Source organism: Suricata suricatta, chromosome 12 (genome assembly GCF_006229205.1).
Source record: "Suricata suricatta isolate VVHF042 chromosome 12, meerkat_22Aug2017_6uvM2_HiC, whole genome shotgun sequence".
NCBI lineage: Eukaryota > Metazoa > Chordata > Mammalia > Carnivora > Herpestidae > Suricata > Suricata suricatta.
This window is the reverse complement of record NC_043711.1, coordinates 53075862-53102644: the sequence shown is the minus strand read 5'-3', so window position 1 is coordinate 53102644 and position 26783 is coordinate 53075862. Positions and strand designations below refer to the sequence as shown.

General features: G+C 54.7%; 1 protein-coding gene across 2 annotated transcripts in view; it reads right to left on the bottom strand.

The window, feature by feature from the left end:
- Nucleotides 1–26783, bottom strand: part of SLC6A6 (solute carrier family 6 member 6) — an 82069-nt gene that overhangs the window by 17880 nt on the left and 37406 nt on the right. For both annotated transcript variants that reach the window (XM_029915883.1, XM_029915884.1), the window contains 7 exons: nucleotides 23311–23553; nucleotides 21293–21427; nucleotides 19741–19975; nucleotides 9979–10111; nucleotides 3146–3280; nucleotides 1924–2027; nucleotides 1670–1794 (listed from right to left, as the gene is read on the bottom strand). In XM_029915883.1, coding sequence (XP_029771743.1) covers nucleotides 1670–1794; nucleotides 1924–2027; nucleotides 3146–3280; nucleotides 9979–10111; nucleotides 19741–19975; nucleotides 21293–21427; nucleotides 23311–23539 — 1096 coding nt within the window. In that variant the 5' untranslated portion in view covers nucleotides 23540–23553. The remainder of the gene's footprint in view (nucleotides 1–1669; nucleotides 1795–1923; nucleotides 2028–3145; nucleotides 3281–9978; nucleotides 10112–19740; nucleotides 19976–21292; nucleotides 21428–23310; nucleotides 23554–26783) is intronic.

Genomic DNA, 26783 nt, shown 5'->3' with positions numbered 1-26783 from the left:
GGGGGGGGGGGGGGGGGGGGGGGGGGGGGGGGGGGGGGGGGGGGGGGGGGGGGGGGGGGGCCGGGCAGCGGAGAGATGCGTGGGGCTGAGACGTGCGTGGGCTTGCCACGCTTGTCCTAGGACACCGTGGAGGGAAAGGGGTGCAGGTGGCAGAGAACATCTTTGCCAAGCGAGGACGAAAGCAGGGTACGCAGGCTCTGATGTCAGAGAAAGTCAGAGGAGCTCAGACGCATTCTCACACGGGGACGGCCAGAATTGTCAGGTGTGTCCGGGGTGGGTGAGAAGGCAGGAGGCAGGGGACGTCCTTGTGTCAGAGGGGCCTGTCCAGGAAGGCGGGTGCCCTGTCCAGGAGACCCCAACTTGGATCCATATCAGCCTGAGCAAGGCCCTTGCTCTCAAGCCACCGGTTTCCTCATCTGCAGAACAGATGTCTAAATGCACAACACCGAAGTACCCCTGGCCCCCAACGGTAGGGTTCTGTGGCTGAGGAACCAATGCCACCCTGTTTCCAACAAGGGCAAGGGCAATACCATGGCCAGGGCTCCAGCTATGCCTGGCTCTGGTCTCTGGTGGTCCTTGCAGTGAGGACAGGAGGCTGTCCTCTGGACCTGAGGGGGGCCTCAGCCCAGGACCCTTGCCTCTCTGCATGGGGCCCCTGAGAGGTCATGAGAACTCGAGAGGTCGGTGCAGCAGAGGATGTGCACAAAACAACCAAGGTTTCCAGGCAGCTGATGAGCGCCCATCCAGTGAATGGGCAAGACAGGAGGGAGGTGGAGGAGCCGCAAAGACAGTACTCAGGGAGCCCGGGAGCCTGCAGTTCCTGTGCCCGAAGCCACTCCACTGCTGTTCTACGGCTGCGGTTCCAGGACTTAGGACATCCACGAGCAAGTCCAGAATACCGTGGTTCTGAGGCCCTAAGGTTCTAGCAACTGATGACCTTGTCATTTCCAGGTTCCACACCTTCCTAGCTGGAGCTCCAGGATCCCAGCCTCGGATCCCAGGCTTTGCAGAGTTCATGACTCTTAAGAATTTCCTCTGCTTCCAGAAGGAGCACGCCCCCCCCCCTCAGCTGGGCCCAAGTCTGGAGGGGGTAACCCTATCCCCACAACCTACCCCCAAATTGGGTCATCACAGTCCCAGAGGGTGGTTGCCATGCCCACCGTCTCTCCCCACCTGCTCCTACGGTGGTGCCTGACACAGGGCAGACCCCATAAATCAATAGCATCGGTGGAATGAATGAATGGGTTTGCTGGAGGGAACGCGCTGGGAGCAAAGTGCAAAATACAGAAACCAAAGCTGAGAAGGTGGTGATGGAATGCCGACTGGTGGCTGGCTTGGGCCTGAGTTAGGAAAGTGCTTTCTGTTGCCAAAACCAGGAGTTTGCTGGGGAAGGAGAGGGAGGGAAGACCACACAAAAGTAGCTAAGTATTCCCCCAACTTTAACCAACCCCCATGTCTCTGCGAGCCCCTTGGGCCAAATTGCAAAGTGCTTAAAATTTAGCTTTTGTACTCTTTGATGCTTGGGGGACATCTTGGTGGGGGGGGGTCCGTTTCGGAAACCAGGCTCGTCCCCCCCCAAAGCCCCCTGGGGTCTGGCTTCATGCCTGCAGTACTTGGCTTACACACTAGGTGGCAGTGCCCACCACCACTGCCACCAATACCACCATACCTGACTCAGCCACATCAGCAATGTCCACCCCTTGCTCTTGTGCCATGAAGCCCAGGATGGAAAAAATTGCGAAGCCAGACACAAAACTGGTACCACTGTTCAGGCATCCCAGCAGCATACAGTCCCTAAGTCACACATACGTCAGGGAGCAAGTTAATTCACAACACAAGGAAGCCACGCTCCCTACTTCTTCTCTTTTTTCTTTAAACATCATCATTTCTAAGGTTTACCAGGCCCGCTGGCACGACACTTGCCTGTACGAGTTGTACTTGTACTTGTTGTAGCTCCCCAGAGAGGTCATGGCCCCCAGGCAGATGGCATAGGAGAAGAATATTTGGGTCCCGGCATCAATCCACACCTAGGGGGTGCAGGGTGCGGAGGGTCAGAAGAGAGAGAGAAGAGGCCGTTAGAACCAGCTTCCTAGAGGAGGCCGTCCGGCTCCTGGACACCTGGAGGACGGCACCTCAGAAGGTGCAGGTTCTTGGCTGCTGTGAGAGCATGGAGGTGGTAGCTGCGGGCGTCTTTCAAGGCAATACTGAGCTGCAAGGAAGCCTGGACGCCCAAGAAACCCCCCGGCCCCTGAGCGTCAGGAGTAAGAGGATGGACTTTCAAAGCAGATGGATCTGAACTCCAACCATGAAATGACGGTGGGCAATAGGACTCCCACCAGGAGCTTTAGTTTTCACATCTGTGAAATGGGCTCCACTGCCCTGACCCACAGCACTCTTCTGCCTAGTCTAAGGAAACAAAATTTAATTTAGCCCAGTCCAGACACATGGTAAGACTGTTTAAGTCAAGGCCGCGGTCATGACTATAACTGCTGTTGTCTGGGGATCCCCAAGTTGGAAGGGGGAGGAATTCCCGAACAGATTATGCAGGCAAAGCTGCTCTCCAGATCCTTCATCCAGCAGCTCCTGGTGGCCACAAAATTGCCTCCCAGCTGTCCTCCAATGCTGGCCAAGCCCCCTCTCACCTACGAGAGGGCGAGAGGGCAGTGGGGAGGAAGGTTTCTCCAACCCCCTGCGGCCACGCAGCTGAGTGCCAGGAGGTAGGGTTCAATATCTGCCCCTTGACCTTCCAAGAGCTCATCACTAACTCTGAATCCCAGCCTCAGCCAAGGAAGCCAGCAGCAGCACTCTGGGCTGGCCCTTCCGTCCCCGCGGTGCAGCCCTCTCGGCCATGCGGGCAGAGGCCAGGGCCGAGGAGGAGAAGAGCTCATCAGAAGACTTCTCCCCCCTTACCTGGCACAGGGCCCGGCCTCAGGGGTCCTCGACATGCAAAGATACACACAGAGCTGGAAGGGCTCATGGGCTGGGGAACACTCGGCTGCGGCCCAGTGGTAAAGTACCAGAGGCGGATGGCCTGACCAGATGTGTGCGCCTGAGAACCGAGGAGACTGGGCCACCAGCTTTGCTTTCCCTGCACCCTGCCCGGCCTGGCCCTGGGTGGGAGGAAGACGGCCGCCTCCCCATGTACCTGAGGGTCCTCGAGGCGGCTGATGTTGGGGTACAGATAAAACTTGATGCCTGCGCCTGCACCGGGCAGCGTCAGTCCACGAACCAGCAGCACCAGGAGCATGGCGAAGGGGAAGGTGGCCGTGAAGTAGACGACCTGTGAGGGACGAGACGGATTGAGGGGGGCCCATGGCATCACCTGCTGCTGTCAAATTCAAGCATTCTCTCCAAAGCTGAGGGTCTGGAGCCGAGCCTACTGGTTTACCTGCTGTGTGACCTTGCACCTATTGCTTAACCTCTCTGGGCCTCAGTTGCCTCACCTGTAACCTGGGTATAATACAGGTACTCACCTCAGATTTACTAAGATTCAATGCCAACGATATTTACTGAATATCAAGGCCCTGGAAATATAGTGGTGGACAGGACAGAAAGCAAATCCTTGCCCTCGTGAACAGAAACTCTAGTGAGTGAAGGAGAATGCGAAGAGGGTAAACTAGCATGTGTGTATGTAGAAGGCGTAGCCCAGGGGCCGGCATGAGATGCCCAGCACACACCAGCTGACACCGCACCTGTCAGTACGATTTATAGCCCAGAGTCTGTTAAGTGCGGGTTCAAATCCCAGCTCTGTCCCCTCGGTGGCTGTGTGACCTCGACGATGCTCACCCTTTCTGGGCCTGTTACAATGTGTAAATGGAGAAGACAATCATAAAGGACCTCCATCAAGAGGTGAGGCAAGGGTGCAGTAAGATAGGTGTAACACCATCAAAACAGTGCCTGGCACCTAGGAGCCAGTCGTTGATGCTGATTTTGTAGGAAGTAGATGAGCACTTCCAGGAGGAAGAGAAGCGTCTGAAGGCCCGTGGTGGGGAGGTGGGGGAGAGCCCCCACTTCCTCGGGGCCATGGAGGCCCACAAGCCTTTGCTGGATCACTCAGCACGGCCCAGGCAAGCCCAGGTCAGCTGGAGGTGGGGGCCAGAGATGACCAAGGCTGTGCCGGCCCATCGCCAAGCGCCACCCTACATCCTCTCCTTTGATCCTGAGAGCACTGGTCTGCAAATGCCCTGTGGCCTCTGATCTCTTGGATGGATTTCCCAATCTTTCCCTTCCACATGGGAAGTTTCCAGGCAGGGTTTACGCCTAGGAGGAGCTCGGAGGTGCACGGCTCTGAACAGACCGCAAACTCCTGGTATTTTCAGCAAGGCACAGGCAGAGCCAGGACTCCCCAGGCATGCGCCCACTTCGTGCTCACCATACCCCCAAACTGGTGTGTGGGCCCCCGTGTTGACAGAGGAGGAACCAAGGCTTGGAAGGGCTGGAAGACGTGCCGGGGTCACCTGCAGAGCACGGGACCTGCACCCAGGCCCCGTGGGGATTAACCTCCTTGCTCTGAGCAAAGACACGAGGTAGTTCGCTTCACCAGTGCAGCGCATTCAGAAAGGTCGTGCTGACCACCTGAAATGCTAGGACTAGGTCACAGAGCCCCTGACTCCCTGGGGACCTCAAAGGAATCACTATGTGGCCAATGCACCCATTTTACAGGTGAGGAAACTGATACCCAGAGAGCAGAATGAGTGTGTCTGCGGTGTTGGGGGGGTGGGGACAGTGTCAGGTTACTGCAGGGCCCTTCGGGGCCCAGGTGGTAACAGACATCGATGGAGGGAACCGAGCCCAGAACCCTACTGATCCGGCCCAGGAACTCTGGCAAAAGCACAGTTCTCGGAGAGTCTGCATCACTTTGAGTAGAAATAACTAGAAAGGGCCTTTGGAAAAGGGCAAGAAGAAAGCTCTCAGGGCCCACCTGGCTCAGCTGCCTTCGGCCAGTACCACCAACCACCTTTTACTGAGTGCTTCCTGTATACCTGGTACTATTCCAAGTGCAGTGACTTCTATATTTAGTTGGTCTTGCTCTACCCTGGCCCTTTGATGTAGGTTTCTTCACCTTCATCTTTTTTTTGAAAAATGTTTATTTTTTTATTTTTGAGAGAGACAGAGACAGAGACAGAGCATGAGCAGGGGAGGAGCAGAGAGTGAGAGGGAAACACAGAATCCACAGCAGGCTTCAGGCTCTGAGCTGTCAGCACAGAGCCCAACACCGGGCTCAAACCCACAAGCTGTGAGATCACGACCTGAGTCAAGGTCAGGGTGCTCAACCGACTGAGCCACCCAGTGCCCAGCGCCTGGCCCACTATCTTCATTGTGAAGCCCAGAGAGCCCACTGCTTGCGCACACAGGCCACACAGCACTTAAGTTGCAGAGTGGAAACGTGCCCCAGAGCCTGCCTCCCAATGACGGTGGCACAGCAGTAAAACACCCTGGGGGCTCGGTCGGTTAAGCGACCCACTCTTTTGAGTTCAGCTCAGGTGACCCCAGAGGTAAAGGGCGGGCCCTACGCCTGTCTCTGCAGCTCCCTCCCTGGGTGCCTTTGTTCCATCTGGGCCTCAGTTTCCCCAGTAGAGAACCCTCACAATTTCCCAAGGACCAGTAGGCAGAGGCAGAGGGTGGAGGCAGGCCGGAGAGGCACAAAAGGGGCAAAAGACAGCATGCCCCCCTCCAGGCTGCTCGCCACTTCCTGCAGACAGCCCCTCCCGGCCCCCCCTCCTCCACCAGTTCCCAAGTCTGGGCCCTGCTGCGGGCCACACCTGGGGACGGGCGAACTACAGCTGCTGACAGCACGTGTTCTGGGAGGGCGGCCACTTCCAAGGCAGCTGGGCCCCACCGGGCTGGGCAGCGGGGCTCTGGCCAGAGGGCTTTGTGTCAGGGACACAGGAAACCACCCAGGGATGGGGGTGGCTTCCCTTGCTGTCACATATTATGTTTGTTTAACAAGCACTTAAGTAGCACTTATTGTGTGCCCAGCACTCCACTAAGCTTTATGCCTGTTACTCACTTAATCCTCAGGACGGCCTGAAGGGATGAGAAAACTGGCCCAGAGAGGTTGGTGTCAGGGGCCTGGGGTCACAGAGCTCGGAGGTGGCAGAGGTGGGATTTGACCTAGGCCAGCCAGCTTCGGAGTCCTGTGCCTTTTATGTGTGTGCATGTTATTGCTGTCCCGCCCCCAATCCAGAACAGCATAGCCCCACCTGGTCACAGCCCCACCTGGTCATGGCACTTCATCTGCCTTTTTGGAAAAGCCACCCTTGTTTTGCAGAATTTGCTGCTCGGAGAACAAGCCCCTGAGACCCATTCTCTCAACTTTTCCATGAGTCCCCCGGGATCCTCGCGGGAGAGGCTGGTGCCAGCCGCCACCAGTGGGCCTCAAGTGGTGGCCCAGCAGGCCTTGTCACGGGACGTGGTATTTTTCCACTCTCGCTGGCAAGCCCGTGGTTCCTCTGAGCCTTTGCTCCAAAAGCTCTGTGGCCCAACGGCCCTGGAAACTTGCGAGGACAACTCTTCCTCACTCCCCTAGGGACGGTGGAGAGGAGGTGGCCGAGAGGCAGGAGGTTAGATAGGCTAGCCTCCCACTGCCCTGAACTTCCCTTGTGGGGAAAGGCCTGGGCAGCTGGGGTCCCTTGGCCCAGGGGTGGAGGGTCCGAGAGGTGGGGCCCCAGGCCTGTGCCCAGCACCTAGGCAGGCCCTGAAGGTCTTCACGGCACCCCTGCGCGCATGAGGGGGGCATCCAAACTCATCTCACATGAGCGGAAGGGGATGTGCCCCAAGTCATGCAGCTTGTGGGAGCAAAGCTGAGACCCCAAGCCATGTCTGACTCTGACTGCCACCCCTTTGTTTCCAAGTGCCAGACAGAAGAGCCTCGACCCACATTCGTGCTCCTGTCCGCCTGCAACGCACCCCCCTTCAGGTCCACAGCGCTGGGCTTCCTGTGAGGGTCTAGCTCCGTCACCTCCCTGGACCAGAGCCTGTGAGCAGGGACATGTACACCTCATGCCCTGCCGCACCCTCAGGCTAGGGCTAGGGCAGGCAGCAGGTGATAGTTAGGAGGCAGAAGAATGCAGGGCGCCAAGCTTGGCGGCTGGGCTGTCTGGGTTCAAATCCCAGCTTGGCCAGACACCTCAGAGCGTGAGGAGGGACGAGCTAACAAATGCTGTGTGTTACACGGCGCTTGCTGACTTGTTGAGTGAATGAAGCCCCAGCATATCCTGGGCCAAGGTGTAGACCCTTGGAATGCTGACAACTCACAAAAAAAGGAACTGAGGCTCAGAGAGGCACAGTGATTTGACCTTGGATCTTGAGCTGTCTCGGCCCTCCCTGCATCCACCCCCTATGAGACCAGCATTAGCCACTGAAGCAGGGCCATGCGAGGATGAGGCCCCACTGCTGCCCATGGGCCCAGCCCCCACAGGGGCCGTGAACCTGGTCTGTGGCCAGGGCTGAAAGCCATGGCTGGCGGCGGGCGGCGGGCGGGCAGGCAGCTTCAGAGCTCAAGGAAGTCCACAGAGCCTTACGGTGTTTGTCTTGGCTTCTCCGGGCTGGCCCGGGCCCTGCTATTGTTCTGGGAGCCATGCCTGCCCCTCAGGGGCCTGGAGCCGTGTGAGGGGGAGGTTGCCTCTAGGGGTGGGGTAGGGTAGGGGACCTCTGTCAAGTCACGTCTTCAACTGGCCACAGTTGCAACCTGGTACCCTCTGCTTTCCCCTCTGATTCTATTCTCTCGCTTCCTCCATTATATCTCAAATGTTGCCCACTGATCCCGGGAAACACCAGCTGCCTCCGTCAGACTGGGGGCTCCCCGTTGGTCTGGATCAGATATCTCAGGGCCTTTGCATTGGCTACTCTTTCTCTCTCTCTTTAGAATTTTGTTTCCTCCAGATATCCACATGGCTTACCTCTCACTTCCTTTGGATCTATGCCCCAAAGTCACCTTCTTGGTGAGCCTACCTGGCCACCCTACTTAAAAGTACCCCCCAACATTTCCTAGTCTCCTTCACCATGTTGTTCTTTATTCACCATTAGTCACCACCTCCTATATTTTTTACACATTCGCCTTGTCACAACCAGCAAACGTGTCGGCTCCTGGACTATAAGATTTCTGTCCGTCTTGTTGGCCCCTGCATGTTCCCTGGCCCTACTCCTACACTAGGACCTGACAAATAGGAGAGGCACAAAATGTATGAATGCAGAGGAAATGATCATGTCTCCAGCACTGCTCAAGAACACTGCTGCATAGAAACTTCCTGATAAATTCCTCTCCACATGGGGAAATGGAGGCACAGTGGAAACACTGATATTTCCTGTACCATCTGAGCCAAGCACTGTGCTGGGTGCGTAACCCTTCTTGTTTGAACCCTCACTCCCACTGTTCTGTAGATGAGGAAACTGGGGCCTCAAGGTGAGGGGTGTCCTCGAACAAGCCACTTGACCTCTCCCAGCTTAGTTCCCACATCATCTGAAGAAAGGCGGTGAGGAAAGCACTCATATACTGGTCAGAGGAGGAAGTGGGGTACCCCGATGAATGCACACCTTGGGGCGCAAGGGGCCCTCTTCCTGCCTGCCCTGGCGGGTAATGCTGGCCAGGGGTGCTGTGTGTGGACGTTCCCGAGGCCTGGCCTGTCTCCTTTCCGGACGGGGTTTTAGGATCACAGGAGGGCGGAAACAGGTGAAGGGTGTGGGCAGGGCCGCCCTCACTCCACAACTCTTCCCATTCTGCCTCCGCTATCCTGGGCACCCAGATCTTGCCCTGAAGGCAATGCTGGGGTCCCTTCAGATCCACGATCGGGGGCTCTTGATCCAGGGACAACATTGTCTTTAACTTAAATTTCGGTGCAGCAAAGGCCCCTTCTCTAAACTACTTCCCCACTCACTGCCCATGGCTGTACCTTAAATGCCACCTCTTCTGACCTTAAAGAGATTTTCTCCCAGCAAGATGCAACTGATAGGAGGGAAGTGACAGATGGGTGACACATGAAGGCAGATCACCCAACACCTTCACTGTGGCCTAGAGCCTGGCCCAGGATGCGGGCTCACCCCTCTCACCCCGACAGAGCTCTCTGCCCTGCCCTGACATGGCAGCGTCTTGGTTATCAGGTAATGGTTTAACTCTAACTTAACAGGTAACATTTTAGTTATAGGCTAACATTTTCATCATTGTCAATACACCAGCCCATACCTAACACCTTAATTATAAGCTAACGTTTTAATGATCACCTACCACCTCTGTTAATAGCTAACACTCTGGTCATCGTGTAACATTAAATCTGCAGCGAATATTTCAGTGATGGCTAATATCTTGGTTAACGGCTAACATCTTGGTCATGAGCCAATGATTTAGTCATCGGGGAGAGCTTTCCTTAATAACTAACAGCTCAGTTCCCAGCTGAAATGTTAGTGGTAAGATAGTTCAGTTTATCGGACTTGGCAGCAAAACTGCAAGTAAGCCCCTCTCAAACCCTCAGCAAGCATTTGGATTCCCCGGGGATACTGCTCAAATGTGGGTTCTGATTCTGTAGGTTTGGGGCAAGCCCATGGGTCTGCATTTCTAGCAAGTTTGCAGTGGACGCTGCCCGTCAGGGCGCACTTTGCAGAGGCGGCCCACGGGGTTAGTGACTCGCTGAGAAGTAACATCGAGTTGCCCACTCACCTTGCTTGCAGCTAACGTAACAGTGACAAAGCCAATGTCTGGTATCTGCTAACAGCTGCACTTGGAGGTGGGAGCTTGTGCGGGTCCACAGGGCCCACCGCCCGATTTTCAGGAATTGTGTTAGCGGGTTGTTAAGCCCTTGGGAGCATTGCCACTGTGAGGTGGGCAAAGGCCACGAAGCGGGGCCTTATTTTCTTTCAGAGGACTGCTCTGTCGGCACCCACTGGGGCTCTGGTCTGGGCTCTGGTTCCAAGCAGCAGGGCCTGCGAGGGGGAGGCGGAACATTCTCAGGACTGAGGCAGGGAAGAGACAGACGCACGACTCACTTTTCCCGTGGACTTGACGCCCTTCCAGATGCAGAAGAAGCAGACCAGCCAGACGAGGAGAAGGCAGAGAGCGAGGTCCCACTTCAAGGAGCCAGGGTGGTCGATTCCTGAGGACAAGCTCAGCACATTGCGCCTTCAAGCAAACAGAGCCACGCGTCAGTGTGGCCAGCCCTGAGGCAGGGGGCGCCGAGGCCAGAGCTCCAACAGGCTGGGGCTGAGACCTTGGCTTTGGTGCCGTGTTTCCACAGGCTTCTCACCTCTCCAAGCCCTGGAATTGCCAGGCGTCTTGGGAGCAGTTCCCGCCTAGGCCCCTGGGTTGTGGAGAAGTCAACAAGGAAATAGATTTGGACTCCTACATCAGGAGAACCTAGGTTCAACCCAGTCTGGCCTCAGGCAAGTTAAGTACCCTCCCAAGCCTCAGTTTCCTCATCTGTAAAATGGGTACTATTTTCTGTGCGCTTGAATCTCAGTAGACCCTACTTCAGTGTCCACTGAGGGCCGAACACTGGGTTCAAACTTGGCTCTACAGTGTAATCACTGGGCTAGTTACCCCAAACTCATTTGTGAAATGGGAATAATCACCCTCCCTCAACACCCTCTGTCCCATCCCCTTATTCTATTCACCCCTGTTCCTTATCTGGATCGCCCGTAAAAATGTAAGCTTCAGGAGGCTTCTCTATGTGGCTGCACAGCACTTAGCCCACCTCTTATAAAGGTCGATGTTAAAGGAAAACCCACACCAAGTACTAAATACAGGGTCTGGGGTGTAGCCAGCACTGGGTAAGCCTGTTTCCGCCCTGGCCTTGAGACGCCCAGAGCAGCTCCTGGTACCTAAGTGGTGCTGGCCTCCTCTGGACTCCCTGCAGGGTTGTAAGGTCTCAGGAGGGACAGGTAGACCGTCTGGAGGCTAATCAGCACAGAGCCCCCACGTCCCCGCCCTGCACCACACAGCAGAGGCTGGGTCTTTGGGAGTCCGGGAGCCTCACTGTCCTGCGGAAGATGCACGGAAACACCTACTCACAGACACATCTCTGCGGGGCAGACGCCTTCTGAAGTCAAGGTGGGGCAGCACGGGGTGCTGACAGCTAGAAGCCGTCACATCTTAATGCCAAGAAACTGCCCCCATTGTCCCAGGGACACTGTAGCAGTGACCAAGGGCGTGCACACCAAGCCCAGGGACGTCATCTCTGCCACTCCATCAGGGTCCCTGTCCGCTGAGTCCCCGGACTGCTAAGTGGGGGACAGGGAGCTCGTGCTCCCCTGGGAAAGACCTGGTTCTCTCCTGTCCTAATGGAAGTCTGCTCCTGGTTTCAAGGCCACACTCAAGCAAGACAGGCGGGGGGAGTGTGACTTTGTGCCCCAGGCTCTCTTCTGTAAAAACACAAATACTGCTCCTGCCCCCATGCTGCTGCTTGGCAAAACATTCCAGACCATTCCCTAGCCCTCAGCCAGTCTGGGATGTCCCCTGTGGTCTTGGAATGCCTACAGGGCCAGACGTGCCATTGCTTTTTCTTCTTTTGTCCAGAGAAGCTTCAACGTGAGGACCTCACATAAATCCAAGATTCCCATCTCAACTGTCATTCAACTGAGGCTTTTCTTTGGGTCACTGCCATGGTCCCAGCACCTAGAAGAGCCTGTGGCACATAGTACCGCCTCAGTAAATACCTGTTGAGTGAATGAACCAAGGACTCAACTGAGGTAACTGCCAAGTTCACACGGCATTCTGGACCAATCCATGCAATATTTCCATTAACAAACCATAAAAGGGGGCAGCTTTCCTCTGTCCTTTTCTTGATGAGGACCCTGACACCAAACAGCCTGTCCTCTGTCACCCACGATGGTGTGCTCATAACATCCACGAGGCCTTTTCAACTTATCTGATTCAAGGATTAGAGGTCATTGGCCCCATTTTACAGATGGGGAACACCAAGGCATGGAGGATCCAACTGCCCACAGACACCCAGCCAGCAGGCAGCAGGGCTACCACCCTATACTCAAGCCTGTCTGACTCCAGAAGCCTGTGGACTCCCTCATGCTGCTCCCCCAATAAACAGAGAATAGAGCCTAAACTTTAAAGAGCATCTGTCCAGTCCCTGCTGTGGGCCAGGGTCACCTGAAGCCTCAGGCCAGGGGCATCCCCGTGAGGCAGGCTGTCCGCCAACTGCATCCCGGCTGGGGCCCTGCCAAGCACAGGGATCTGACGGCAGCAGCTGCTTGAGAATAAAAAGCCCTTCCCGAAGGCTCCAGAGCTCAGGGCCTTCAATGAAGGCCCGGGGCACGCTGGGCAGCGGCCCAAGGCTTCCTTGTGAATGGGCAGCGCTGCAGGGAGAGTGCCTTTCCATGTCCACACCTGTGCGCCCTCTGCAACGCCAGCCCTGTGTCCGGCCCCCAGAGTAGCCGTCCCTGCTGCTCCACAGACCAGCAGAGGCCCTGTCGGTCTCCCAAGCTGTCCGCTTGCACTGCGTGTCACCCACGGGTGACAAGTCTGTCTTGCTTACCTGACTCCAAACATCCCAGGGATAAGGATCTCACAGGCAGGCACACAGTAGGCGCTCAGCTAACACTGAGGAGGTGCCCAGCCTTTTCTTCTCTCCTGAGGGCAGAACCCCAGAGCTCAGAATCTGACAACACCACGCCAAGTCGGTTCATGGGTTAGAGTTCAACCCTAACCCTCATCCTAAGCCTTTCGACCTTCTCCCACTCCTGCGCTGGGCAAACCGCTGCTGCCCGTGACAGATGGAGGCTCGCTCTGGGCAGCTGACCAGCTACGGAAGCCACCGCAAGGAAACGGAGTCTCCTTCTGATGCTGGTAGCGAATTCCTTAAAGGAGCTCACAACACCTGCAGGGACACTATCAAAGGCACATATTCTTTGATCCGGTGATATTCCATTCCTAAGACTCACTCTTGGACTTACTCTTACATGTGTGGCCAGCGATGGGGTCCACCCCAAGCTATTCATCACAGCCCTGTTTGTAGGAGCCAAAGACTGGAAACCGCCCAAATGGCCATCAAGAGGGGCTCTGCAGACGCAGGGAAGACACCGCGGAATGCGCTGCGGCCCACAGGAAAACGGGAAGGCCTCCTGGGTGCAGATAAGGAACTATATCCTGGAGATAAAATACGTGAGCAGAGAAGGTGAGCAGCACTATGGCGTGCTCCTATTGTGTTAAGAAGGGAAGGAGGGGGATGTACATTTGTGCTTGACGACGCACAGACTATTTCAGGCAGGACACACATGACGCGGGTTGCAGTCGCTGCCCGTGGGGAGGGGGACCTGGTGATGGGGATGTGGGGGAGGGGAACTCACTTGGCACTGAGTATCATTTTTTCTATTTGTTTCCAATTCGAATGCTTTTCTATTTGAATGTTTGATGTTTTTAGAGGACTGACTCCATGTTTTTAATAGCACCTTTATAAAAATTATTTAAAATTCTTGAAAATGTTTGTAATGGGCCATGCAGACGTTCTAGAAATGGAATGAGTATGTCTCATCTGTCATAGGTTGTCAAAACAGAGCCCAATGTGGGCTCAGGGCCAAACTGACCGACATCCTTTCCAAAGATATCTTTGGGTAGCCATGGAGGCCAGAGAGTGTGTGCATCGGTCTGAATCCCTTTTTGAAGGGACCCAAGTGTGAAGGACCCTCCCCCAAGTCCCTTCCCTGTGGGACCTCTGGGTCATGGGAGGGCTCAGGAAACTGTAGAGTGCTGTGCCCCAGAGGGACAGCTATGGCGTCCTGCCCCTCGGCGGTGCCTCCTAACTACCCCAGAGATTGCACGTTACCCCAAACCTAGCCCCACGGCCCCTGCACTGCTCCCCAGAGCTATTTCGGCAGCCTTCCCACTCGCCTTCCTGCCTGCACTGTCACCCTTCCCCCAAGTCTGTTCTCATCAAGGGAGAATGTGTCCATGCCCAAGTCAGGTCACACCCCTCTTCGGCTCCATAACCTCCCATGGCTCCTACCTACCTGGCTAATGAGGCCCTCCCAAGCTGTCCCCATCCCTTTTTGCCTCCCTGAATAAGGTGACCAAATACTCTTGTCATTTAGACCTATTAATAATGACATTGGGACCACAGGTGGGCACTGGGACATGCCCAGGACCAGCTTATGTATGGTGGTGCTATCTCAAACCTCATTCTTCCTATGGCCCCTTTAGCTACTATGATCTCTGAGTAGATTGAGAACATTCCTGCCACAGGACCTTCGAACTGGCTATTTCCCCAGCCCAACACCCTCCCTGCTTCAGGTTTCTGTTCCAATGCTACTTCACCAGGGCAGCCTCTCCTGGCCATCATGTGAAAATAGCATCCCTGGTCACTCTGCTTCCCCTGCTCTGGATTTATTTTTCATCACGGATCTTCACTCCTTATATTACAGTTATATTTGTGTTATCTGTGTAACGTGTCTGTCTTACTGCCATGACATGTCATGCAGGCAGAGCCTATGTCTGATCACCACTGGATCCAGAGCAGTGCCTGGCATATAGTAGGTGTTCAGCAGACATTAACTGAGTAAGTTAATTGTACCCATTTGGTTGATGGGAAACTGAGGCTCAGAGAGGTTCAGGAATTCACCTGAAATTACCCAGATAAAAATCAACCCTGGGCCTGGTTCCCCTTTTCTGATGCTGCCTGGGGTACCAGCCTGCTGTGTGCCAGGTCCTCCACTGCCCCTCGTGAGGGCCCCCACCACCCCAGGCTTCTCTGCATCTCTCATACGGAGATGAGGGAGGGAGGAGGCCCAGAGGTGAGCTGCATTCTTGTCCAAGAATAGTAATGATTCATTCCAGGGTGGGATCCAAAAAAGAATCGCTTGGACGTCTGTTTTGAGTCGGCTGCCCCGCTGCCGTCCAGCCGGCACTCAGAGATGTAAATACGTCCTCCGAGTGGGCCAAATCGTTTCCTTTTGACTGCTGGCCAGCCATTTATTGGCCAGGGCCCTTCCCTGGAGACTGGCGGAGGCAACAATTATAAAAGAGCCCGTCCTCGCCGTGCTGGGGCCACACAAGGCTCTCTCCACCGCCTCCTCCTTCCGACAGCTGCAGGGGAAGATTGGCTGAGCATGGCTTGTTTGCAAATATGACTCATTTCTTTGATTCTAATAAAGTCTAATGATACGTGCTGAGCTCCCGGGGGGCGCGGGAGGAACCAGGGAGGAAGGCACGGCTCCGGCCTGATGGAGGGCATTAGGCCAGGTCTGGCCCCGCCTGTCTTCCAGGGCTGGGGTGAAGCAGGACCCTTGGGACAGAGAGTAGAGGACCCCAGAGCAGGGACAAGCAGGACGAGGTTATCCGGGGGCAGAAGCTCTGTTTTCCATCACAGAGCAACTCAGAGTCCAATTATAAAGCCAGCATGAAATGACTGTCTCAGGGGCCTAGCTGGCTTTCACGGGGACCTGGAAGGGCACATCTCCCCAGCTCCTGCTGACAATGGTGCTTTAGTGTTGCAGACAGGGTGGGCATGGGAGGTCCAGGCCAAGAGAAGACCCCACGTGACCTGAGAGTGGGTCACACACACACGGCACAATTTTACCTGTGACCATGGACTTGGGGCTGCTGGGGACACAGACGCTGGAGGTGGCATCTGGTGTCAGAGACGAGGTCCGGGAGCCCTGCTGCCTGTCTAGCTGCCTGTGTGACCTTGGGCAAGCCACTTAACCTCTCTGGTCCTCAGTGTCTGGAGCTATGACTGGAAGCCCCGTCCTTAGCAGGTCACTTGTCTTAGCTCTTTAAATAGAGGCAGACTGTAAAGATGTTGGAACCATGTTATCTCCAAGGTTTAGAGAGGCGAAGTCACTGGCCTGAGGTCCTACAGCTGGGATACGTGGTGGCCAGAGTCAGCCTCCCTGCTCTAAGGGATGGGCCCATTGCCCCTGTTCCCGGCTACCTCCTCTAGTGGGACTGGTGGGGGCAGGGCAGCTGGCGGGGAGGATCAGCAAGTTCCTTCCCTGTCCAGGGCCATAAGGAAGTCTCCTGCTTTCATAGTGCCTGTTATCTCGACTCCTGGAGAGCTCCCATCAGACATCCTTTGCTGAAGGCAGGGACACCGCGAAGACCTACACGTCTGCTGCGTGGAGGGAAATGATGGCTGCAGCTGGGCTCTGGCTCGAGGGACATGGTGACCAGCCTTGGGAGAGTAAGCTGGTACTGGTCAGTGACACCTCAATAATGCCCCAGCAAGTGTCTCCTAATGGAAGCCCCAGAGCTAGTCAATGTAGGGCTGGTGGCTATTGTCAGGGGAAATCACAGAAGCTATGTTTTACCCCAAAGGGAACCCAGACCCACTGGTGCCTGAACCCTGTGAGGCCTTGTATATAGCTGGTGCTCAATATATGCTCTAGTCTCTCTCCCACTACTGTGCTCCTTGAGCAGTATCCAAAACAGATTCACTCATGTCACTCCCCTTCTTAAATACCTCCTATGGTTCCCCCTTCTAGAGAACAAAGCTCAAACTTACCAGGCTACCATTCAAGGCCTCAAACCTCCTCCTGGCCCCACACACCTATGTCTGTCCAGACTGGGGACTTCACTGTTCCCAAACACCTGTGGGTGTTCAGAATGCCATGCCTCTTTTCGTGGGCCGTTCCTTCCACCCAGAATGTCTTTTCTCTCTCCTTTTCAGCCTCGTGAGCTTCTATTCATGCCTCAAAGCCCAGCTCAAATGGCTCTTCCATTTGCAGAGGAGGGAACTAGGCCAGAGAGGAGGAGTTAACTTGCTGCTCTGGGCTACAAAGCCAAGTGGATGCAGACATGGGATCAGTAAGAGCACTCACTGTGTTGAAACACCCTCACTTAATCCCCTCTGGCTGAGTGAGATCATAGTATGGGAAAAGCCAGGAGAGGGTTCTGGGCTGAGGAACGCCTCATTTGCATTCACAGCTGACAGTAGAGACACGGGGCAGGCAGGGAGACGAGCGTCCAGTGCTGGGGGCTGGAAGAGTGATGACGAGGCTCCCACGAGGGTGGGGGCAGTGCAAGTGGGGAGAGGGGTCAGGCTTGGGTATACTCGAAAGGGGCAGCCGAGAGCACCTGTGACCTGGATGTGTGCTGCGATGGGCAGGATGAATCCTAGACTTGCTGACGTGAAGCGCCTCTCCAAAGATGAAAGGCAGTGAGAGGGGCCAGTCCCCAGCACAGCACCCGTGGGAGCCATGACTTCTCTCTCCTTCCCGTCTTCCATGTGCAGCAGAAGGGCAGGCTCCTGAAGGCCGGGGGCCTGGCCCTCCTCGCCCCTCACTGCGCGGAAGCCCCCGCCCCACTCACTGCCCCAGCCTCTGCTCATGCAGGTGCCCTGCCCAGTCTCCTCAACTAAGCCTGCATCCGGGCTCCTATTCTGGGGACCCCAGAACTCCCCAGAGTTCCAGAAAGATGGGAAGCCCCTCAGGGATGTTCAAGTGGACTCACAAAGCTCTGCTAGGACCCAAAGGCAAGCCAGCGGGCCTGTGGGCTGAGCAAGTCCACCCGGACCATGTGGGTGTTCGGAAGCTGCCTGAGGGCTTTGGACATTTCCAAAGATAAATCCCATCTTCATGGCTTCCAAGCCAGGAAGGCAGCTTGGGCAGTCAGGATAGGGACGCCGGAACGCCAGAGCCCTGGAACCCCCAGGAGGGCTGAGTGTGGGGGACAGGCAGGTGAGAAGGCACGGAGCTCATTTCTAAGAGCCCTCAAGCCTATGCTAGCAGAGAGGGGCAAGAGAACAGTCCCTTTGAAATGTGGGGAGGGCATATGGGCATTTGAGAAAGGGGCCATTCTTAGTCCCTCTGAAGGGCAGATCACTTGAATTCCAAAGGTCCCTAGAGGGCAGTTTTATCCACTATGAGAGCACTCAGTAAGTTCAAATGACCCCCATTTCTCAAGCAGCTTCTCGGGCTGGCCACGCGCAGTCCCTTCAGGAAGGGAAGTGCTAGGATCTCCCCAAGTCCAGGGGAGAACATCGGGGCCCAGAGAGGAAAAAGCAACACCCAAGCTAAGAGCAGCAGACCGAGGATTGGGACCCTGGCAGCAGCCCGCGCCAGGGCAATGAGGTTGCGGCAAGCACCCAGGTGGCTGGTTGGTGTCCGTGTCCTGGGGGAGGGAGTGTGGGCCACGCGTGGCCAGGCTGCGCCAGGAACAGCAAGAGCACATGAGCTGTGGTTTTGGGCCCCACTCAAGTGAGAAGTACCTGGTGCCTGCATTTCTTTGTCTGTAAACTCAGCTGCCCGGAGGGGGTGGCATGGAGTGGGTGACGAATAGGCTAGTAATGCCCTCTCTGTCTGCGAGTGTAAAATATGTACACAGAGAGAGCGAGCCCCGGGGCAAGTAGGCCTAGGGCCTTGTGAGCATAGACTGAAGGCTTACATGTCACCACGGGGACATGCACCTCCCGAGTGTGGACCACCTGACACTATCTTGCCTATGGTTTCTGGGCCGTGGCCCTAACACATGGCTGGGACCAGTCAGCAGACAACCCCCTCTTCTGTGGGCCTGCTCCTGGGCCAGCTTCTAAGAGGGGGAAAGACCCTTGGAAACCCCACAGCCACAAAGAAAGAGGAGCATCATCTCATGATGATGGGGGACCACCCCTTCCTTACTAGTGTCTCCTGCCCCTGGCTCTCACCCTCCAGGCAAGGACTTATCTCAGTCATGTTCAGGTCCATCGGGGTCATACCCAGGTGCTGAACCCCAGGTTTAACAGCTCATGAACAGTAGCGGAAACTGATGCCCAAGGACATTTTTGATTGGCCTCCAAGCACTGTGTTCAAAGGACTCCCTTGGACATCAGCTAAGAGCTACTCAAACTTCAGGTTTCCACATTCTGCCTTTCTACTGTCTGTCCTCTGTCTATATTCCTATAGGCATGGACTACATTGTGGTAAACCATAAAAACGCCCACAGTCTCCACGCTTCTTATAAAGACACAGAGCCTATCTCCCACCTCTTGAAGCTGGGCTAGCCTGTGGCTTTCTTTGGCCAATGGGACATTAATGAAAATGGAGCAGAGGCTTGAAAAGAGGTCCTGTGCTGGGGCTTTCCCATCTGTTGTTTTGGGAATGCTGAGTCTCCTGTAAATAGGCCTCAGCTCAGGCTCGCTGGCTACGTCATGGGCCCATAATGGACCAGTTGTGCCTGGCACCCCAGCCAAAAGCCAGAAGAGCTATCTTGAGATCCTACAGCTGACCCACCCATGAAGGAACCCAGCAAGGACCAGAAGAACTATCCAGCCAAACTCAGCCCAAGCTGCCAATCAGCAGAAGAATGAACCAAATAAATGGTTGTTGTTTAAAGCCACCAAGTTTGGGGGTGATTGTTACACAGCAAAAGCTAACTGATACATATTTTCTCACTTTACTCACCTTTTCACTCGAGTAACTACTTCAGCTTCATATATGCATTTTTCTCTGTGCAACAACAGGTTTGATGTGTTAACTATATGTTTTTTTCTAAGATACATTAGGACAACTACATCATTGTCAGACAACAGAAGTACATATACCTGCATATGGGTGTAGTAACAATTCATTATCATTTGACAGTTAAAGAAACTGAGGCTCAGAAAGGGGCAGTGACTTGCCAAAGGTCAAATGGCCAATAAAATGGCAGAACTGGGGTTCAGTTCCAGGCCTGTCTGAGACCAAAGGCGTGGATTGATCTCCCAATCCACACCCTCCTTGCCCCACCATCCATCCCAAGACAGTGGCTGGGGAGGAAATGAGGGAGGGGGCTGTCCTCTCAGGCCCCACCCCGGCCCTCCTCCCTCCTGCCTTCAGCGAGGCTGGCCTTACTCCCAGAACTCGGTGACAGGCGAGGTGAAGTTGTTGGTGTTGAGGGTGGCCCACAGGCTCTTGTTCTTGCGCATCGTGTCTTCCATGCACTGGGGCGTGTTCCAGCTGTGGTTGCAGTGAGCCCACGGCAGCTCCGACTGGAAGGACTGGAAAAGGTAGTATGTGGCCCAGGCCAGGATGATGACGTAGTAAATGTTCAGGAGGGACACGATCACGATGGAGGCATAGCCGATGCCTGTGGGTGTGGGTGATCAAAAGAAGCATCAGGAGGGAGGCCAGACCCACCATGGCCACATATTTAACCTCAGTGTCCCCAGGGCTGGGGTCAGATGGGGTCCTTCAATAATGACCAGCAAATAGGGGCGCCTGGGTGGCTCAGTCGGTTAACTGTCCGACTTCAGCTCAGGTCATGATCGCACAGTCCATGAGTTCGAGCCCTGCATCAGGCTCTGTGCTGACAATTCAGAGTCTGGAGCCTGCTTCAGATTCTGTGTCTCCCTCTCTCTCTGCCCCTCCCCTGCTAACTCTCTGTCTCTCTCTCAAAAATAAATAAACATTAAAGTTTTTAAAAAAAATAATGACCAACAAATGTTTATAGGATGAATAAATGGATGGCCGGATGGATGGATGGGTGAAAGAATGGATGGTCTGATAAGTCGGATGAATGGGAGGCTGCGTAGAGGATGGAGAGAGCAATGAATATGGTGATATGGCTAGATAAGTAGATGGATGGATGTTTGGCTGGACAGACAGCTGAATGGATAGCTTTTGGGGCTGATGGATGCATATTCAACATGTTGGATGGACATATGGATGGTGGCTGTTTGGAAGGTTAGGTAAATGAATGGATGGATGAACGAGTGGATGGGTAGATGGATAGATGGCTGGCTGGTCTAACTGACTAATGGAAGACAGTTTTCTAGATGGATAGATAGGTTTATATAGATGAATGAATGAAGAGATCCCCGCATCTTCCTACCCCTGCCCATTACAATCATAATAGTGATTACTTTATGAGAGCAGACTAGGTATTAGGCATAGGAGTAAATGTTATAATAATAATAATAATCATAATCATAATCATAAATTGCCATTAATTTGGTGTTCACTATGTATACAAGGCACTTTTACATAGCAATGTCATTTTGTCTCCATAGCAACCCTACGAAGGAAGCATACTATTTCCATTTTATAGATGAGGAGACTGAGGCACAAGGAGATTAAGGGTCTTTCCCAGAGTCACAAGGGTTCGAGCAAGGTAGGACGTGAAACCATACAGACTCCTGAATCAGAGAGCCTATCCTCTGCTCTATCCAGCTGAGCAGCTGCCACACATCGATGCTTCGAGAGCGCAGTGAGGCGAGCCTGCTGGTGTGTATGTGGGCTGCGGCATCACAGGACTAACGCCCCAACTGCCTGCTACCTTGTGTCAGGCACAGTGCCAAGTGGACTTGCATGAGGCTCCAAGGTACCTGGCAAACAGTAGGTGCTCAATAAAACTTTGCTGAACCGCCGAACACCAGGCCCTGGGTGACCTTTGTCCCACACTCACCAGAGAACAAGGGGCAGATCTTTTCCCAGCAGGTGATGCCCCCTTCAGAGGTGTACTGGCCTATGATTACCTCCAGGAAAAACACAGGCAGGCCGCCACCAAACAGGAAAATAAAATATGGTATGAGAAATGCACCTGCAGAGAGAGCGGAGTGGGGTAAGAGTCAGACGGGGCTGCCACTGGGGCCACTCCAAGCCCTCCCAGCCGATGGAGTCTGAGAGAATGAGTGAGGGACATGAGGGATAAAGGCCAAACTCTTGGACTCGGCTGAAAATTCTCCGGGCCTTGCCCACCTGTCCAGAGGGCATCCCCTTTCCAGCGTGCCTTCTCACCTTCTTCAAGCCCACCAGGTGCTCTGTGAAGCCTCTATCCAAGCTTTGCTTGAGCTGTGTCAGCCACCTGCCTGCCTCCCCACATCCGTCCACCGCAAATTTGGCCTCCTCCTTGAAGCCTGCACCCAGCCTTCCTGCCCGGGGCAGGACGCTAAGGACCGGCTGGGAAGGTGCAGTGATGTGGAGTAAGAGGTGGGAGTCTCCAGCTGGGGGTGAGAGCCAGGGGAGGAGGGAGGGCAAAGAGCCGAGCCGGGGTTCCTACCTGCGTCCACTAATGGCTTCAGGGGAACTGTGGGCAACTTGGGTCTATGTGTATGTGCTTTGCTCTGGGGAGCATCTGGGGCACTCATCAGAGTCCCAGAGGTGCCTGAGACTTACAAAAAGGTTAAGAAACCAGGCTTGAAGGCAGAGTTTCCCAAAAGGTGCTCCTCCTAACTTGGGCGGCACACAGCATGCCATTTGCTGCCGAGCCTAAGCCTCTGATTGCGGGCCGTCATCAGGGGGGCAGGGTTCTGTAAGCCCTCTCCCTGCACCAGGGAGAAGGTCTCCGTCACGGGCTGCCCGATTATCCTACCTGGGACAAGAGGATTCTAGCTCAGAGCCTTCAGCAGGTGGAAAAAAACAAAAACAAAAACAAAACAAAACACCAAAACCCTGTACCAGATCAGCCCAGATCAGCCAACTAGCCAAACACCCATGTACATTTAAAAAACAATTAGCTTCAAAGGGGGCTGAAAGGTACAAATTCAAGGTCTGCGCTCTGGGGACATACGGAACAGCACGGCAATGGTAGTTCACAGTTCAGTACTGTATATATCCGAGTTGCAACAAGAAGAAATCTGAAGTTCTCTTCTCAAGGAAAAAATGTCTAACTACGTGAGGGGATGGATGGTAACTGGACGTGCTGTGGGGATCATTTAGCAATACACACTGTAGCCAACAGATTATGTTGTACACCCCAAGCCGATAAATGTTACATGTCAGTTATATCTCAAGGAAATAGGAGCAACATTTTAATTAAAAGGGAAGAACTAAAAATATCTTCACCGTATTTTTTTTCCTGGCTACCTTTCCATCATGGCAAATGATACTGGTTTTCCATTAATGGGGGTGGAAATAAAGCCTGCTTTGGAAGTATATTTGGATTAAATTAGAAAAAGCCAAAGCAGGGGCGCGTGGGTGGTTCCAGTGGTTAAGCGTCTGACTTTGGCTCAGGGGACAATCTCACAGTTTATGGGTTCAAGTCCCACATCAGGATCCATGCTGACAGCACAGAGTCTGCTTGGGATTCTCTCTCTGTCTCTCTCTGTCTCTCTCTTTTAAAATAAATAAGTAAACTTAAAGAAAAAAAAAGAAAAGAAAAGTCAAAGCAAAGGCACATAGATATGGGAGAATTTATGAAGGGCCATGTGAATGCCCAAGGCCTGGGACACATGGGCCTGGCCTCAGTGCCTCTCCTGAGAGATGGTAAATGACCTCTTTGAGGTTGTACAGCAAGACCCTGATGGAACATCGCCTGACTCTCAGTTGTGCTCATTTCTCGCCTCTGAGATAGGGTGGGAGGGAGCAGGCTGATCCAGGGGAGGTCCAGGTGGGGGCCTGGGGAAGCAGGGCACAGAGAGAACCCCAAGGCCTGGCCCCGCCCTCTCCTCCAATGCCGCTCTCCGCCCAGTCCAGGCAGCTTACCTCCACCATTTTTGTAGCAGAGGTATGGGAAACGCCAGACGTTGCCCAAGCCGACAAAGCCGCCAGCCACAGAGAGCACAAAGTCAATCTTGCTGGACCACTTCTCCCTCTGAGGAGGCTTCCCCTCTGCCTCATCTTCAGGCCGCGTGCCTGGGCTCTTCCCTGGGGATGGCTTCAAGATGTCTTTGTGAAAGTCTTTCAAACACTGCAGCTTCTCCTTGGTGGCCATATCCTCCTGGCTTTCTATGGGGGACAAAACAGAAGACAATGTGTAAGAGACGGCCGATTTGTTTTGGTTGCATCCTCTCCTTTCTCACCCATGAGCTGGCTCTGATCCGCCCAGGCCTGTGGCAGGGGCCTGCCAGCCCCCGTTTATCCACTGCTCTGACAATATCCAGAGGGACTTGGACCCCTCTAGGTGATCAAGGACCTCAACACTCAGGAATTGACAGGTTCTTTTCCCCAGGCATCTGCTGAACAGAAGCACGGGGACCCCATGTTTGTTGTCTCCAAATGTCATACCTCGTTCTGCACATGCAGACAGAGAAGCATGAGGCCACCCCAACACTGGCATCATCGCTGCAAAATATGACACACTCCAGGCAATTCTAAGGTAACTTCCCCAAAACAGCCTGCCTGCATTTTCTAGACATGAACAGATATGGTCTCGAATTTCAGATTTGCCTAGACAATGATGGCTCCCATTTCATCCAACACTCAGCACAGTGCCTGTCCACAGGAGGTGTTCATTCCCAGCTTCTAAAAAATAGATGAGAGGAAGGAAGGAAGGAAGGAAGGAGGGAAGGAAGGAAGAAAGGAAGGAAGGAAGGAAGGAAGAAGAAGGAAGGAGAGAAGGAAGGAAAGAAGAAAGGAAGGAAGGAAGGAAGGAAGGAAGGAAGGAAGGAAGGAAGGAAGGAAGGATAAACATAAATGAATAGGAAATGGAGTTTCAAGCTGGAATGGACACAGTATTTGAAAAATTAGGTTTCCATCTAAGTATGGAAAATAGACGCATATGAAATATATTTGCAATTCAGCAACCAGTCACATCTCTGCACCTCACTGAGAGGATAATGGGAGAACAGAGGTTAATCTCCATTTGTCCATCCCCCTCTAGCCACTCTGTCTTGCCCTAACCCCTGTGTCACCCAGGCTCCCTTGCCCTGTGACTTCCTGTTGGGTTCAGCAATGGAAGGCTCCAGAAGAGGTCAAATTTCCAATCCCCAGGAGCTGTTCGGGATCACACTCAGCCCAGCCCGGCTTGGACCCCACTCCAGAGGCAGTCTGCCACCAACCAGGGCAGACCATCTTCTTTCTCTACTCCACAGGTCCGCTGCTAGCTTGGCTTTGAGGGCAGACCACCGTGAGTCTCAGCCCAGGGGGAGAGGGTGCCTTTGAGGGTTTACTGCCAAACGGCAGAGGGCCACGGAAGACAGCGGCACTGGAGAAGCCAGACATAGGGGGCCTACCCCGACCCCCGGAGCCTGTTTCTTTATCTGCAGAATAAAAAGCGAGACCAACTCTTAGCCAAACAGCCTGGGACAGTATTTGTCTTCATGATCCAAACTGGTGGCCAGCACAGAAATAACAGAGAGAAGTCAAGATTTCTAGGTTTTCTTAAAACACATGAAGGGCATCAGGCCACTTTGGGTTCACACCCCTCAAGGTAACCATCAGCGGCCCCATTACCCGAGCACACCTGGGCCGGCTTGCCACCCAGCTCACAGGACGTCCCCAGTGGGGGAACCGAGTCTGCCTTGTCAAGGTGCTTAGCACTACCTGACAATGTCTTGTCCAAGTCCTGGCTTCCCTGTTAGCATTCTCCACCTTGCCAAGAACAGAGGCTCTGAGGTGACAAGGACCTGTCTTGTCTACTGCTGTGCTCAGAGCCTGGAGTGCAGGAGGTCATCACGTAAGAACTGATGTGTAAATGGTCCCCAGGGTGGGGACTGCAAGCTGCTGCTGTCACTTCCTAGCCCGGATGCCAACAGGGGTAGCAGCCTGTGTGCCTTGTCTGGGGCGGGTGGTGGTCTGGGCAGGGCGAGGTGGGGTCTGCAGAGAGGATGCACTGGCCTGGTCCCTGACGGACCCACGAGGTCCATGCTCTGACAGGCAGAGGCACAAAAGCACAACAGAACCCCCATTTCCCCCACGCCTCCTTCCTCTCCCCGGCTCGGGGTGGGGGACCCCAATTGTTTTACTATCTGGCCATGAGCAGACCAAGAAAAGGCTTCCTGGAGCCGCCGGGTGCTCGCTGAGCCCTTCCTCTGTCCCCTGGAGCGCAGACTGGCGGCGGCATCCTCGCAGCCTTTCTTTGCCCTGCTCCCTGGGGGCGATGTGGGGGTTCGGCCAGGCATGCGGCTACTGTAAAAATAGCCCCGGCGGCCAGCATTGTTCTAGTGCTACTGCTCTGTGCAGCCCTGGTGGTTATCTGAGCAGCCCATTGTGGGCTGGCAGGCTGGGAGCATAATTGGAGGATGTGAGACTCGAGTCCCTCCTAGTGAAGATGTTTTTCAGGGAATGACCCCTGAACCTCCTCACCAAGAGGGTCAATTCCGCCCTTTCAGGCTCTCCTTGGATCTCTGGGCTACAAGGCACTTGACAAGGTCATCCGGGTGGATGGGGGAGGCTGCCAGCTTTGGCTCACACAGGCAGCTGGGGATGGTGAAAGCTCTTCCCCAGAGGGACACTAGGAGCCGGGGGCTGCTTTCCTGTGGCTTCCCTGAGTCTTGGCTCTGCCCTCCAGGCCCCCAAAACCACCTGCCAGGCTGGCACTCGGAGGACCCTGCAGAATCGCAGAGGTGGGGGGCAGCAACACTTTCCCTGAGACCCTCTGCTCCAGGCTCCAGTTTCCCACACAGCGGGACCTCCAGCCCCCTCTCCACTCAGGACCCTGTCTTCCCCACGCCTGCGGCTGAGCCAGGATGTGAGCTGGCACTTGAATGGGCATTGCTGGGACCCCCGTTCTTCATCCCAAGCGCATCCAGGGGTGTGTTCTGCTGTCACGGCACCTGTGTCCTCCATGGCTGCCATGAACACATGCCCAGGTGCCCTTCAGGAGCATACAGCCAGTGGGCCTGCCTCCAGCTCCCTGCCACCAGGCCATGGCCCACGACCGTGCCCAGGACTCACCCATGCCCAGAGGCCAGGTCCAGGCACAGGCAGCCCACCTTGGGATCGGGAGGCTCATTCCAAGCCGGTCCGAGGTGCCTGACCAGCCCCAGGCCTGTAAAAGCCCGAGGCAGCAAGACCCTTGGCTTCTGCCTCTTGTATATTCCTGGCATCCACCCACATCTCTCTGTCGCCATGGCAACTGTGAGCTCAGGGGCCCTGACAACTCCTGCATGGGCATCTGCGGCAGCCTCCTCCCAGGTCTCCCTGCTGCTACATCCCAGCTCCCCAAACTGTCCTCGGTGCAGCAGCAGAAGGCAAGGCAGAGGGCACGGCTGACCAGAATGCTCCCCCTGCTCCCA